The sequence below is a fragment of the Taudactylus pleione genome, unplaced genomic scaffold (assembly GCF_031769625.1).
Source record: "Taudactylus pleione unplaced genomic scaffold, aTauple2 ptg000481l, whole genome shotgun sequence".
Classification (NCBI taxonomy): domain Eukaryota; kingdom Metazoa; phylum Chordata; class Amphibia; order Anura; family Myobatrachidae; genus Taudactylus; species Taudactylus pleione.
In genome coordinates, this window is record NW_028284883.1 from 3,410,972 (window position 1) to 3,427,113 (window position 16,142).

At 45.3% G+C, this 16,142-nt stretch overlaps 1 protein-coding gene across 1 annotated transcript in view; it reads right to left on the reverse strand.

Moving 5' to 3' along the window:
* Nucleotides 1-14,963: 14,963 nt before the first annotated feature.
* The window catches only part of LOC148502865 (cytochrome P450 2G1-like), a 34,714-nt gene continuing 33,535 nt past the window's right edge, over nt 14,964-16,142 (reverse strand). The window contains exons 9-10 of the mRNA XM_088449287.1: nt 15,363-15,504; nt 14,964-15,223 (exon numbers count right to left, since the gene is read on the reverse strand). Of these exons, the coding sequence (XP_088305413.1) occupies nt 15,042-15,223; nt 15,363-15,504 (324 nt within the window). The 3' untranslated portion in view covers nt 14,964-15,041. The remainder of the gene's footprint in view (nt 15,224-15,362; nt 15,505-16,142) is intronic.

Consider the following 16,142-nt stretch of genomic DNA (forward strand, 5'->3'; position numbering starts at 1 on the left):
ATGGTTTCGCAGTCTTGCTAAGGATTACAGATGTGTGTAAGGTAAAGTGGGTGTCCCTGTGGGGTGCTGGGATTAGCATTCTATCGCAATTGAACTGTGTGTGTAATCACAATTGCATTCGCAGTTGTGATCCGTAGTGACACAGACCCTTGGTACTTTCAGTTATGTATCCGCCTGATAAAAGTTTATGAATTCATGATGTCGTCTTCTGTATTTCTGCTCCACATGCATCTGTGCACTCTATTTTTGGTTGTACATCTTTGCACCTTTATGTTTTACTCTAGAGAAGACCAATAGTTGATAACTGTCCATAATTTCCACAGCAAGTCCTAGGTTTTAAAGAATTATCCTTGTAAATTGTTCCTGCTTTCAGTTTTGACCAATCCTTACTATTTATTCTTATCCTTCAATCCTAAATACACTAAAATCACATATCAGTAAAAATGACATTAGTGGATTTGTAGTGCTTGAAGATTCACTGCCACAGTGGGACGGATTCTGAGTTTAGAACTTGGGTTTAAAGCAAAAAAAGTAATTGTGCATCTGGACAAACCATGCTGCAATGCAAGGAGTGCATATACATTTATTATTTTTGCATGCAGGGTAAATACTGGCAGCTTTTGCATGTAGCCCACTTATAACGGACAGCTTTATTTTTACAATTTAGATTGAGTTTGGACCATACTTGCCTAACCTCCCAAAAGGCAGGCAAGCCTCCCGACCCCCGGCGATGTGTCCGCCCCCGTCAGTTAAAAGTGTAAATCCCGGCAGCTGGGAAGAAGGGGGGAGCGGTGATGCGATTTGCGCTGAGTCGCGTCATCCTGGATCCGCATCCTGCTGCGCAATGCCATTAATCTCGGCATTGTGAAGAGGGGTCGGAGCCACGATGACATGATCGTGCTGCCACGCCCCCATGCTCCACCCCCACTGATGCATCAGCTGCCGTGCCCTGTCCCCTTTGACCTTGTCACGCCCCCGCCGTGTAAGCCCGACAGCTCCTTCCCGGAAGGAGGGAGTTAAATGTCGGCAAGCATCATTTGGATACTCCCCTCTGACATCTAAATCTCTCTGCACATTGCATGGAATGCCGGAGCTCAGCATCCCTGCACCAAAATCCTGAGAGGGGTGAGAATGCCGGCACCAGCATCCCACCACTTGTTATCCTGGCGGGTAAGCATGAGGGTTAGGTTTAGGGTTGGGCACAAGGGGGTGAGTTAGGGATGTGGGAGGGGAGTGTTAGGATGTGGGGTGGGAGGGTTAGGGTTAGGCTGCAAGAAAGGTGGGTTAAGGTTAGGGGGAGTTTTAGGGGTTAGGCCGTAGAGAGCCTGGCCGGGCCCAGGTAAAGGAGGGAGCGTGGCCTAATCGCGGGTGACGTGGCCACGCCCCCTTGACAAAAATTTTCAATATATCACTGCAAGCCCCCCACACCGGCGCTAAGATGGGGTGGGGCGCAATCAGTGTGATCGCTCCCTCCCACAGTCATAGGAGACTCCTCAGGCTGCTGCAGCAGCCGCGAGCAGTCTCGCACTGCAGCCCAGCACAAGTTGTGTGCTGAGCTGCTGTGAGGGAGGGGGGGGCAAAGCCAGACTCGGGCTCCGCTGGGCCTTTCTAGCAAGCCTGGGCCTGGGTAAACTGTACCCACCCCCCTCCCCCTTTTGGCGCCCATGAGTGTAGGGGTACTTACCTGGATTCTGACTGTCAGTTTTCTGATGGCTGGGATCCCGCACCCAAAACCAGGGCCATAACTAGGTTAGTGCGACCAGTGCCATGGCACAGGGCACCGCAGGGCAAGGGGCACTGTTTGGGACTGTCAATTTTCCTGTTTATTATGATTCTCACTTATAGCCAGTGGCGTCACAAGGGGGGTGCGGGGGGTGCAGCCCGCATCGGGTGTCACCCTTCAAGGGGGTGACACCAAAGAGCAGCGCGCACACACCCGCGGGCCGAACCCCATCCGCACTCCCTTCCCCAGCACCACTGCACCCCGCTGCTGCCTGGAGTCACTCACCGCATCCAGCGTACAGCGCCACACACAGAGACACAGAGCGGCCTGTGTGTGGCTCTGGACGCCGGTCGCGGTGATGTCATCACGCATGCGGCACGCCGGAGGAGAAGAAGAAGAAGATGCGCACCCGGACATCGTGAAGAGAGGTAAGTACTATTGCACAGGGGAGGGGGCACAGCATAAGGGGCATTACTGGGGGCACAGAATAACGGGCACTACGGTCAGGGGGCACTACTGGGGGTACTGTATGGGGGCACAATATAAGGGCACTGCATAGGGACTATACTGGGGGTACTGTATGAGGACACAGTATAAGGGCACTACTGTCTGGGGGCACTGCATAAGGGGAGCTCCTGGGGCCGGGCATTGTATAAGGGTCACTGCTGGGGGCATTGCATAAGAGCACTACTGAGGGTACTGTATAAGGGCACTACCGGGGACACTGCATAAGGGGAGCTCCTGGGGCCAGGCATTGTATAAGGGTCACTACTGGGGAATTGCATAAGAGCACTACTGGGGGTACTGTATAAGAGCACTACCGGGGACACTGCATAAGGGGAGCTCCTGGGGGTATTGTAAAAGTGGCACTGCATAAGAGCTCTACTGGGGCTACAGTATAAGGGCACTACTGTCTGGAGGCACTACTGGGGGCACTGCATAAGAGGAGCTCCTGGGGGTATTGTATGAGGAGCACTACTGGGGGTACTGCATAAGGAGCATAGCGTAATTGACTTTAATACAGGAGGCATTTCATAAAGGGCTATAATACAGGGGCATTGCATAAAGGGGTATAATAAAGGGGGCAGCGCACAAAGGGGCACTACTAAAGGGGTAACTGCATAATGGGCACAGCTACAGGGGGCATTGCATAAGGGGCACTACTACTGGGGCATTGCATAAGGGCCACTACCACAGGTGGCATTGAATAAGGGGCACTACTACTGTGGGCATTGTATAAGGGGCACTACTGTGGGCGTTGTGTATAAGGTTCAATAATGTGGTCATTGTGTAAAATGGGCACTACTGTGTGCCAGAACATAAATAAGGGACACTACTTTATGGTGTAATGTGAATCAGGGGCACTATGTGCGGTGTAATGTGGATAAGATTGTGCTACTGTGTGGAGTAATTTAAATTTGGGATAGTATTGTATGACAATGCCCCTTTCTTTCGAGATCACACCCCTTTTTTGCACCACACGCCTAAGGCGCATGCTGTCCTTTTATTGATAAATCGCTGAGGAATGGGGGGGTTGTTCTACCACGTCTCTAGGTCCACTTTAAGCACTGCTACCCAGAATATTGGGTGTGGCATCATCACCTTGGTCCAGAATTTTTATTTTGGATGGGGGGGGTGTCACCGTGCAGCACAGCACCGGATGACACCAACCCTAGTGACGCCTCTGCTTGTAGCTTCCTCTTCTTTTATCCACAGCATCACCTGGCCTCCCCTATCTCTTCCCTGGCCCTTCCCCATGAGACCATGGCCCTTTTTCAGTTGCACTATCTTGTGTCCCTATTTAAAAAATGGGGGGAGGGGTGCTAATGCTTTCTCTGGTACAGGGCACCAAAAAATCAAATTACGGCTCTGCCCAAAACGTCCCACCTGCAGTGCAACATGGTTTAGCCAATGTGCACAATTGCTTGCTTTTTTTTTTTACCTTACACCCACCTCAGAATTATTCCCACTATCTCATGTAACCTGCAAAGATAAACTGGCTCAGCAGCAGAAAGTTCTGTAAAGTATTTTAAAATGTTGGCAAACAATGATGTGTTCTTCAGAATATTTCAAATTTGGAAACCAGGTATTGTAAACCCAAAATTGGATTTTATGTTACACACTGAATATCGGCAGTTAACATTATCTTAATTTTCACCCATTCCCTCACACTTGAATCACAGCACACTTAAGATGGGTACACACTTAACAGATATATTTGCAGATCAAGTGATCTGCAGATATTTCTGAAGATGATGGTCGTTCATATACACTGAATGACCAACATCTTGCTGGCAACCGCGGGTCCCGCTGGCCGGGAGGCAGGTTGTGGCCGCCCCTCTCCCCGCTGCTGCCTCTGTGTGTGTACGGACGAGCTGCAGACATATCTGTCCATCGGCTGTTCTGCACAGCCAATGTGATATGTCTGTGAACGACGTTGTTCATAGACATATCGTCTGTACACACTGGACAGATATTCCAGTTGCATTCCAAGCTGGAAGAGAATGCCAAATCATTTGTTCAATTGACCGGCCAATATATCGGCCAGTGTGTACCCAGCAATACTGTATCTTGTTTACATCAGATCAATTGATCGACCAATATGTCGGCCAGTGTGTACCCAGCAATATTGTATCTTGTTTACATCAGATCAATTGATCGACCAATATGTCGGCCAGTGTGTACCCAGCAATACTGTATCGTTTACCTCCTTGTACTACTGCTCAGGTCAGCTGCCTACTTGTCCACTGTAACCTATTTACCTACACAATTTGTCCACATGTTATTGTACATCAGGAACTCTCCCATAGATAAACCTTGTACCCAGTGGCCAACAGTGTAACATTCCTCCCTCCCCCACACACTCTATCAGGAGCTGTTTTTCTACTAAACTCAGCAGAGTAGAGGTTAATCTATTGCACAATGTGCTGTGTCACAGACAAATCTGTATGATCATACCCTTCAACATGACTCGTTCCATTAGGTACAAAATACTCTGCTCCTGGACTTCCCTCTTAATTTATGATTGCAGACACCTGTGCTGAAACACCTGTCTTATCAATTACTTAGTTCAACACAGGTGACTGCAATCATACATTAGGTGGAAAGTCCAGGAGCAGTGTGTTTTGTGCCTAATGGAATGGGTCATGTTGGAAGGTAGGTATGATTATAGCAGTGAGCTCTCAGTATGTGAATTCAAGTGTGAGCAACAGATCACTTTTCTTACCATATAGAAAATTAAATAGTAGGGCACATATCATATACAGAATATCTGTCATGTTGATGTAGTGTAAAGCTGGCAACACACTAGACCAACTTACATTCAGCCAGCCAACTTGTTGATTGGTTGGTATGAAAATCTGGTAACGTATGGGAGTAACTGATGATCAGCAATTTGCTCCTAAATGCCAGAAAACAGATGAAAATGGTCGTCAGACAAGTTTGTTAAATGTTTGATTTAAACAATTTGTTCAAACAACAGTTTTTGTACATTTTCCGGCATTTGGGAGCAAATTGCTAATTGTCATTTGCTTTAATTCCCTACCAGATTTTCATTCCAACCAATCAACAAGTTGACTGGTTGGATGTAAGTTGGTCTAGTGTGTGGTCAGCTTAAATGTAGTATTACCATACTATCCCTTTAAACCGGGACACTCGTGAATTACCCAGGTTCTGTGACTGGCAGACATCAAGCCTGGATTTTCCCTGGTTTTAATGAGTCACAAAACCTGTGTACTCCATGAGTGTCCTGGTTTAAAGGGATGAAATTGTAAAGCTGGCCATACACTAGACCAACTAACATCCAACCATCCAACTAGTTGATTGGTTGAAATGAAAATCTGGTAAGGTATGAAAGCAAATGACAATCAGCAATTGCTCCCAAATGCCAGAAAATGGACAAAAAATGTTGTTTGAACAAATTGCTTAGATCAAACATTTAACAAACTGGTCTGAGGACCATTTTCATCTGTTTTCTGGCATTTAGGAGCAAATCGCTGATCATTTACTCCCATATGTTATCAGATTTTCATTCCAACCAATCAGCTAGTTGGCTGGTTGGACAGATAATCTTTAGATGTGTGGCCAGCTTTAGGCAATGTAAATGCAAATACTGGGCAGTAAGTCTAAATATGTAATAACAAGAATTTAAGGCACTCACCTGCTCTTGGATAGCCTAGAGCTGAATAATGGCAGGGTAATTCTCAATAGTGGATACACACAGTTTGGTGCGCTAGATGACAACTCCTGTCTAATAAAGACAACTACAGGTCAGGATTTTATGTCTGGCACCAATATATCCAAAATCAGAAAAAAAGCAGAGGCAGGTCAGAGTACAGTTCTAAAGTTTTGCAACAAGGTATCCAATATTTGTCAAAAGCAAAGGCAGGTCAAAGTTCAGTTTCGGTGTCTGGCAGCAAGGTGTCCAATATGCAGTCAAAAGCAGAGGCAGGTCAAGTCCAGTTCCAGAGTCAGGTAGCAAGGTTTCCAATAAGTGGAGAAAAGACAGAGGTAATATCAAAATGCCCAGAGTCAGCAGACATGAGTCCCTTATAGTGATTAATCACCTGACAACTAGTTTCAGGTTACAGATGAGAAACCCTTAAAAAGAGTAGTGTCTGGCAGTTTTGAAAGTTAGCATTGGTCAGTTTTTTCTTAACTTTTCAGGTGCCCAAAGTTCTTGCTGCTGTGTTTAAACAACTGGAAAATGGGGGGGAAATGGAGTGGGGTTCCCACGTACTGTATTTCCAGTAACCAGCAATAGGCTCAATCAGCCCAGGGTTAATGCCACAGCAGGGGGTACACACAGTGTGGGGTCCCCCCTGACATAACATTCTCCAGCCCCAAACTGGTCACTGCAGCCCTGGGATTCCTTGGAATGTGGGAACCCCCCAAAAAGAGGTTCCCCCCTTCCAAGGATGGCCCAGGGCTGGGGTGAAGTCTGGGGCTCTTACTTTTACACATGGTGGTGGGGGTGAGTGTAGGGGTAATGGGTTATTGATAGTAATAATTTACCCTGTGACACTTGTAGAACCACAAGTGCCAGCAGGCCACTGGCACCTGTGCACCCACTGTGAAAAAAAATTAAAATAAATGACATGCCCACACACACCGACTGTTTTATCACTTTATTTCTCATTCTCTAGCACTCACACTGCATACTTACCTACTCCCTGACGCTGATTGGTCCTCTTGTCCTTGTAGAATCAGGATTTCAGAAAATAACAAACTGCTTTGCCAGGACCCCACGAACAGCTATAAAGTACAGACAATATACCGCTACCCACAAGGTTTCCTGTACAATGCCCTGATAGGCTAAGAGTCCAACTGCTCTTAGCCAATTAGCAGCCAGTTACAATGACAACAGCAATGATCTGTGCACTGCTTCTGCTGAATACGCTGCTGAGGAGGGGGTCTATTTGAAATTTCTATATTGTCCAGAGTTTGCTCCATTTCCGATCGTGTTTGCAGTTATGATCCTTGGTAAATCCCTGTGTTGTTTTCCTCTCTATGGAAAGTACTTGCAAGATGGTGTATTTACTTGTATTTATGTGTTCGGACATTTTCTGCAGATCAAACTGTGTTTATACCCCCGTGTTTGCCTTTAATAAATCTCAGTGTGTGAATAGAAGGGAAACATGAATGGAAATGCAACTTGGACAGACACGATTTTTAGTAAATATACACACTAGCCACACAGTGTGAGATCCGGCGTGACAGAGACATTTCTTGAGGTGTCCTATCAATTTTGCACATTATTTGCATCACAGATGCAGCAAATCCCCACTCAACGTGTACTACAGACACTGAGCTGCGACTTTAACTGCAAAAGAATTAGTTTTAAAACACGTACAAAGTTGCAAATAAAGCACAACAGAACTTGGAGTGAGACAAAGCCACGGCCACTGCATTGTAGCACTTATTATACAGATCCAGAATATTAATAGCCTGTGGACTGCAGGTATCCGTGAGTTCTGTACAAGACTGCCCAATGTTTTAAAGTAGCAGTCATTTAAAAAGACGTAATCAACCTGGTTTTGCCTTATAAATGGAGTGGATGGGGCCAGCTACAGCAGCAGCTCATATTTAGGGGGGTGGGGGGGCTCCACTGCTGTGGAGAGAAGGGGGCTATCTAGGCTACAGCAGCAGCTAACACTGCAGGGGGGGTCTGCAACAGTGCAGCAGCTCACACTGCTGTGGGGTGGAGGGGGCTGGCTACAGCAGCAGCACTGAAGCTGCACAGATGTACCTGTGCTTCAGTTCCTACCTAAAACAGGCAGTCCTGTTATTAAACAGACGGCTATACGGGCTTCATAGAGGTGAGTAGCAGGATTGAAATGAAGCCACGCTGCAGTTCCTAACTAATCAAGGAACTGTACTGCTGTTATTAAACAGACAGCGGTATGGTCGGCAATTGCTCCCCCACTCCACTCCCCTCATCGTCAAGTTCTGACGCTGACTGAGATCAAAAGCAGCACTTTTGACAGGCAATACTATTGGCCCTGGGTAGCACTGCTAGGCGGCACCGGTGCCCCCCCTCAGCTGGCACCCCTGGCGAGTGACATCCTGGCCAATAGGAAGATACGCCCCTGCCAGCAGTGCAGTCACTGCTCTCACCCTCCTCATGATTGAGATGCAGAAGCAGAGGACCAGCTGACACTACGGCCTACTAGTGCAAGCAAAAATTATCTAGTGTTATGGGAGTGTTGTGGGCATGTCTCTGCAAACAGATGCGCTCGCAGGTGCATATCCACAGGCATAGGAGGCCACAGTCAGATAGAAAAACTGTACCTTCCAAAGGGCTGGTGCAATTGTGATGGTGCAATCAATGGTGGTGTATACGAATGCACAAATCGGTAATTCAGCGTGTATGGGTGCTAAAAGTGAGCATCTCAGTACTTGCACATTCAGCCAAATGAATGTATACTGCACAAGGGAAGGAGTCTATAGGCCATTTGCATAAACTTGCAGACAGGCAACTACCATTAGTGACTGCTGCATACGCTTTCACATGTGACTCAGAATCTGGCCCAAATTTTCAACCAATCAAATTCTACTTTACATCTTCTAGAAGATACTAGCTAGAATCTGATTGGATGCTCTGGAAAAATCTCCACTCCTAAAAACACTGCACTTTAGTAAATATATCCCCTAAACTCTACCAAACATTGTGAGGAGGGGAGCTCCCTGCCCACTCCCGTACCTGCACTGCTCTCCTTCAGCTATGTACCTGCAGACTAATGTTGCCTGGTTTTCTCAGTGAATAACAGTGTGCCCAGATAACAGCTGATCTATATCCTCTGTGTCCTACATACGGTGAACTCACCTTCACTGTTTATAGTGTCCCTGAATGTAGACTTGTATTGCTCTGCATGTACTACATGCTGAACTGTCTGTGAGTACAATTTAAGATTTTTTGGATTTCGGCCAGATACCAAGTGCCGCTCACCTCTGCATTCAGGCATTGAAACCCGTTTTGCAGCTTTAGGTATTATTATAACACATATTCACTTTAAAAGCCTGATTCAGTGGCTTTGTATGAGAAGTAATAAAGGTGCTCCCTATTTATTTGTAAAGTCTCATTTGCGGACTGGAGTGGATATATATTCTAAGGAAATGCGCATTGATGATTTATGAAATTGTGGTGCTTGAAAGCTCTTTAGAAAACAAATCACTATTGTATAAATTCACAAATCCGTTAAATCCACAAAATTGTGGTGATGTAAGGTTGTATGTAGAAACATTGTCTCAATATGATTTATTGCAACATTTAATGATACAGAGTTGCCATTTGTTAAACTTTCTGATTATGTGCTGTGGCATAGGTATGCATGTAGTCAGGAAGCCGATGGTCTAAATGCCGACTGCGAGCTTCCCGACTGTCAAATCCCGGCAAAGTACTAATGAAAGGGGTTGAAAACCCGAAGCCTGTCATTAGACCTACGCCTGGAGCCCGATGCCTGGCATACTGAACGTAGGTAAGCCGGGTGTCGGGCACGGACAGCCGCGAGGGGGGGGAGGGTTAGGTTTTAGGGCTCTCGGGGGGACTTGGGGAAAGGAGGGTTAGGTTTAGGCTAGGGGAAGGGGGATTAGGGTTAAGCACCCCTGGGGGAGGTTAGGGTTAGGCACCCCCCCGGGAGACTTAGGCTTAGGCTACGGGGATGGAGGGGTTAAGTTTAGGCACTTAGGGGGTTAGGGTTAGGCATGCGGCCGGCGGTAATACATACTACACCCTGTGGCATATGATTATGGATTTTATATAGGATTGTACTTGCCACTGTTTACCTTTTATCATTTTTTATTGTTTTCCATATATATGTGTGATTTATTATTGATGCTTTTTTCATATATATATTTATGAACTTTGATTTATTGTACGTATGAAGAAATGAACATTATTTTAATTGAGTCCATTGTATCCTCACATATATGTATTTTAGGTTTTTAGAAGGTCATTGTGTTTCACAGCGCTGATAATTTATTCCTAAGAGTACAATATATGAGCCTATTTACAAAAGTAAAATGTTACTGGGTCGGATGAGTGATTCACATTTAACAACATGCGCAATATGTAAATGTCACTTCTATCACAGACTGTATGCTCACTGCACGGCTCATGCTGAATAGAAAGCATTAAATCTGCATTTTTAAAAAATATTATGTGAACAGATTTTTACAGTCGGTGCCTTCACATCGCTGTCCATCTCTCTAAGTATAAGGAAGTTCATGTAATAAATCTGCATATGGATGTAGGCATACTGTACGTGTTTTTTTGTGGGCAATTATTTTATTTTATACTAATCAAATGAGCACATGCTCAACTCAGCATAAGCCCCTCTATGTCTAAAAACATGCAAGCAAGGCTATAACTAGGGTGTGTGAGTGGTGCCATCACACAGAATGCAAGGCTCCCTTGTGGCACCACCTTACACCCACAGCCTTTGCTTCTGGCTAGCAGGGTGCCTAGAATGACACCCTGCAGCAAGCAGTGGTGCCCATAGTATCCTCTGGATGCTCCATGCAGGCAACCTGCAGTCTGTACAACCACACAGAGCGTTCTCCGGTACACTCTGGGCAGCTCTCAGTTTCCCGCTGCTGACAGTACCGCCCCCTCTGAATTATATCATGCACTCAGTGGGCAGGGCAGACACTGGGAACACTGCAGCCCTGTTACTGCACTGTATGCAAGTACTGTACATTCAATCATGTCAAGCAGTACTTGCAGCATGTTTATTTGATGTTCTATTGTGATATCCCCAAAATGAGGCATCACTTAACCGAGTCGGCACATGCCTCTGTATAACATCTTTGGAATTTTACTGTGAATATCTATATTGTACAACTCCTGTGAATTGCCCTGTCAGAGAGAGAGGGGTAGAGTGATAGAGTTCTGTGTGATTTGCTCTAGTCCCAAGGTGCGCTGTCTTGGAGTTATCCTGGACTCATCCCTCTCCTTCAAACCACATATCCAGAACCTTTCACAGTCTTGTCGTTTCCATCTCAAAAATATTTCTAAGATCAGACCCTATCTCACCCAGGATGCTACTAAAACCCTCATACACTCACTGGTCATCTCCAGATTGGACTATTGTAACCTCCTCCTATCTGGCCTCCCCAAATCCCATCTCTCTCCTCTCCAGTCTGTCCTCAATGCTGCTGCACGGCTTATCTTCCTCTCCAAACATTCTGCATCTGCCTCCCCTCTCCTACAAGCCCTACACTGGCTCCCCTTCCCTTTCAGAGTCCAATTTAAGGTTCTCACGCTCGCTCACAAAGCCCTCACCCAATCTTCTCCCATATACATCTCTGATCTCATCTCCCTTCACGCTCCTCTCCACCCTCTTCGCTCAACTAATGCACGCCGCCTTTCATGCAAGCTGATTACTTCCTCCCACTCCCGCCTCCAAGATTTTGCCCGCACTGCTCCCCACCTCTGGAACTCTCTCCCACTCCGCATCAGACTCTAAACCTGTTTGCAATCCTTCAAACGGGCTCTCAAGACCCACTACTTCATCAAAGCCTTCCAGCTATCATTCTAACTCCTTGCTACATGCTCATTCGTCCCCATCTACCCCATCTGTGTCAACCCAGTTTGTCTTCCCCCACCTTTTTAGAATGTAAGCTCTCACGGGCAGGGCCATCTACCCTCTTGTGCTTCTCCTTACTATAGTGTCATTTACTTCACCACTAGGGCACCTAACACTTGGTTGCTTATGCTCTGTTGCTTATCTGGGTGATATGGTCACTAATGTAGCAATATATATTATCCATGTCCTGTATTGTATTGTTCTGTAAGTCACTTGTATACAATTTGTTTTTGTACTTTGTAAGGCGCTGCGGAACACTTGTGGCGCCATATAAATAAATGCTAATAATAATAATATAGCTATGTGTGATTTGCCCTGTTAGAGAAAAAGGGGGCAGGGATGAGATGCATAGAGAGCTGTGGTCATTCCTCTCAGTGAGAAGGTGTGGCAGCTGCTCTGTTTGGCTGCACCGAGACTTGGTGCCATGAGATAACGCTGGTACACTGACTGAACCACGCTGGTGAGAGACGGAGTATGTGCAATAGTTTGTGCCAGTATCTGTACCATGACAGCTGCACAGAGGAGCTGTCTAGAGGTTTCAGGTGCTGCACAGTGGAGATCAGAGGGAGGTTAGTGGTGTCATTTAAAGCTACAGCAACTGCACTTTAGTTAGACTGATTTATCTTCTACTATAAATGCCCTGCAGATCAGGGAATCACAAGAAAAAGTCCTCTTTAAGTATAATATTTAGCCGAGATGTAGTTGATATACCGTTGGCCGAGAAGCCGTCTGTCTAAATAGCGGCATCTAAATCCTGACACGGGATGAAAGACAGGTGTCGAAATTCTGATGCCCATCTAGATTCCGACACCAGAATCTCGACAGACTGCATCCCGAACTGGCTGTCTTAGCTTTTAGCTATGGGAATTAGGGTTAGGCACCCCTAGGGGGGTTAGGGTTAAGCTGCAGGGAGGGGAGGTTAGAGTTAGGCACCTTTGGGAGGAGGGTTAGTGTTAGGCATCTCCTGGGGAGGTTAGAGTTAGGCACCACTAAAGGAGGGTTGGGGGGGGAGAGGGGTAGGGTTAGTGTACTTACCTGCCCCTGTGGGCTTCTCTTAGCATCGGGATTCTGGCGTTGGTGTTTCACCTAGCGGTTACTCAGCCATTGGAATATCAAGAGAGAAAGACACTTCTGAAAACAAGTTAAGTAATACATGAGGTGGCCTATCCTGTCATAGCAGAAGGGATTTACTAAGGCGTTTGGAGAAGTATAACATTATTTAAATCCTTATAAAATAAGCTACATCATCCGCAGATAAGTTTTACAAACCCGGGTTTCCACTATTAAAATATTCACCATAGCAACATCATCTCTACTACTGCTAATATTCAGTGCTGATACATTGCCTCGGGGAACAGTGGGCCTGATTCAGGAAGGATCGCAACTGCAAATACGAATGCTGTCGGCTGATTTTTGCATTCTGAGCATACATCGCAGTGCACATGCACGAACCGGGCACTGCGATCGGGAGTGTGATCGCAGAAGCTACGCAGACCCATCGCAGAGTGATAGACAGGAAGTGCCGTTTGTAGGAGGTGACAGGGAGGTGGTCAGCTAAACACAGACTTGCGAGTACATTCAAACGCCATTGCAGAGGCATGCATAAATTAGGCACTGCAATACCATACGCAGCTCGCGTACTCAGTGCCTGCGATGAGGTTAGCAATTTCTAAGCAAGGTCTGACCTTGTGCAAGTGTGCATGTAGCTCCAATTGTACTTGATGTTACCGATGGTTTCCCAGTTTTGCAAAACATTACAGATGTGTGTAAGGTAAAGTGAGCTGCGACCACATAGCAATCGCAATGGATTAGCAAATCATCACATCGCAGCCAGACTGCATGCTTAATTGCAGTTGCAATCTGTAGTGAATCAGGCTCAGTTACTTTACCACTGCTAATACCCGGGAAAGAGAAATAGATCAACTCACTACCTACAATACGTGCATCAACTCAAGGGTACCTGGCCAGTACATGTAAATCCCTTATATGGGAAATTATTCTAGTTTTGTTTTAGCGATTTAAATAGACTATGTTTATGTAATAGAAAATGACAGTGATAGAGAACGGTTACTCTGTTATAGTATACCAAATTTCTTCAGGAGGTTACCCACATGTTGCAAGTCAAGCATTATACTGGTTCCCTTAGTGTGTGTATTTAAGTTATGAGATGTGGAAATTATTAACTCAGTTTATTCTTTAGGTGCATAGTCAATACACGAGAGTGGAATGACTGTACGATTACAACATTGTAATTGTGCAATCGTTCTCCATCCTGTGCAGTGGATAATGTGCCTACACTGAACAATCTGTATGTCGTTCGTTGCAGGCACCCTCCCTCATCCCTGAACATGCACAACCTGTCATTATCGGCAGGTTTTCCTGCATGTACAGGCCATGATTGATGTCGAAAACGACCAGCAGGGGCGTGCATCACTGGTCGTTTTCGACATTTTAATGCACAATCTATGAACAATTAATGAGCAATTGAATGATAACTATGTCGTTCAATCACTCATTTTAATCGTCTAGTGGATACGCACCTTTACAGTCATACCTCCACATTTCCAGTATAATAAATTGTTGGGTGTGAAGAACATCTGTAAATATTTACTTATTTATTTAATGTATTGTGGAAAATTGTTCATGTGACTTTACTGACCAAAGCTACAAGAAGAATAGTTTCCTTGAATAAAGGAAGTTTATTTAAAGCTGTATTTTTATTGTGTCTGGGGTGTGGTTGCCAACACCTCTCTTGCCAAAGAAGAAAATAGAAAGCACCCCTGTTGCAGAGCACCAGATTCTCCGAACCTACCCAATGCATCGGACATCGTTGGTGAGTGGCACACTTTAGTGGGGAGTAAGGCACTTACATCCGAATTTCAGGTTTTGAATTGCAAAAATTACATGATTTTAGTTGTTTTTAAAAAAATGTTATCATTTTTTTTCTTGTTAAATCCAGATCCAAAACTAAAACACTTGGGGGTGGTTTTGCAAACCCAAAAAAAGAGGATTGATCCAGATCCAAAAGCAAAACATGGGGGTCAGCACACATCTCTAGCAATGGCCATAAGCCTCAGTGGATGTTTTATTAACTTTGTATGTGTGTGTTATATTATTGATAGTTTGGACTTTGTATTTTAATGTGAAGTCACATGTGTTTTTTACACATTTATTGAGTTTTCACCAACCATTTCACAAGTCAAAAAAATCCCAAATTTTAATGAGCGTGCGTTTTATCTTGCAGTGATGAGCAGTTCATATGTTCTGGGTACTTGTCCATTGCTATTCGCTAATGGGGTGATGTCAAGGTCTGCAGGGGCAACATTGGATCTCAGGTTAAATCTCTGTAATATGGTGGTAAGGAAGATAAAAATCTCCATACGGGCCTGGCCCTCTCCGATACAGCTCCTCTTACCTGTGGACAAGAAGGGCCAATTAAAAGAAGTGTCAGGTATCAGGTACTACATTCCCCAAACAATCTTCTTCCCACATATTAGCAGTATAATGTAATGCAATAAATACACATGCAGAATACTTGTCATGATATACATTACCCAGAGAGAATGGAAGGAAGGCTTCATTGCTCTTCAAACAGCCTTTTTCATCCAGAAAGTGTGTGGGATCAAATTGATTTGGGTTCTTGAAATATTTAGGGTCCTTCAAGATGGATGTCAGCATGGGAAACACTAGAGTACCCTAGAAAGAGATTTCAAACAAGTTTTCTATATGCACTGTGTTCCATATACAGGTAAGTTTGAGACCACAATCATTTTCCATATGTTTGTTTTCAGTATGTCTTAGGTCACTATGCTGCCCTTAGAGGACCCTGCTCATTCCACAATTTAATTCACATTATGGGAGGGATTCATGACTAATCGCATTCAGGATGCGATTCATCCCGCCACTCTTTGCATGCATGCTGGCATTAATTACGCTGGTGTGAATGAAGGAGAGCACAAAGGACAGCTCTCTCTGTAAGAGTGGTCCTTTGCAAATGAGGGACTTCCTGGCCTTTGACCCAGAAGTCCCTCTGGCGTCCTTCTGCGCAAGCACTGTAGGACGTGAGCTTTGCAGGGGGTGATGGCAGGGATCCGATTGAATCCCTCTCACACCACTCTCCGAATAGAAGTCCATAGGCTTCTATAGGGCCTCATCCAAGCCTGGAGTGCATCGCATTCTGGGGCTTGGTGCATATGAGAAATTCGGTCAATGCCCTGAAAACTGCACAGATGCAGTGGTATTGTAGAGTTATTTAGACACCAGTGGAATGGCCTATCACTACAGAGAGAACAGTTGCTTAACCAATAGGATGGTTTATTGGCAGATATGTCATG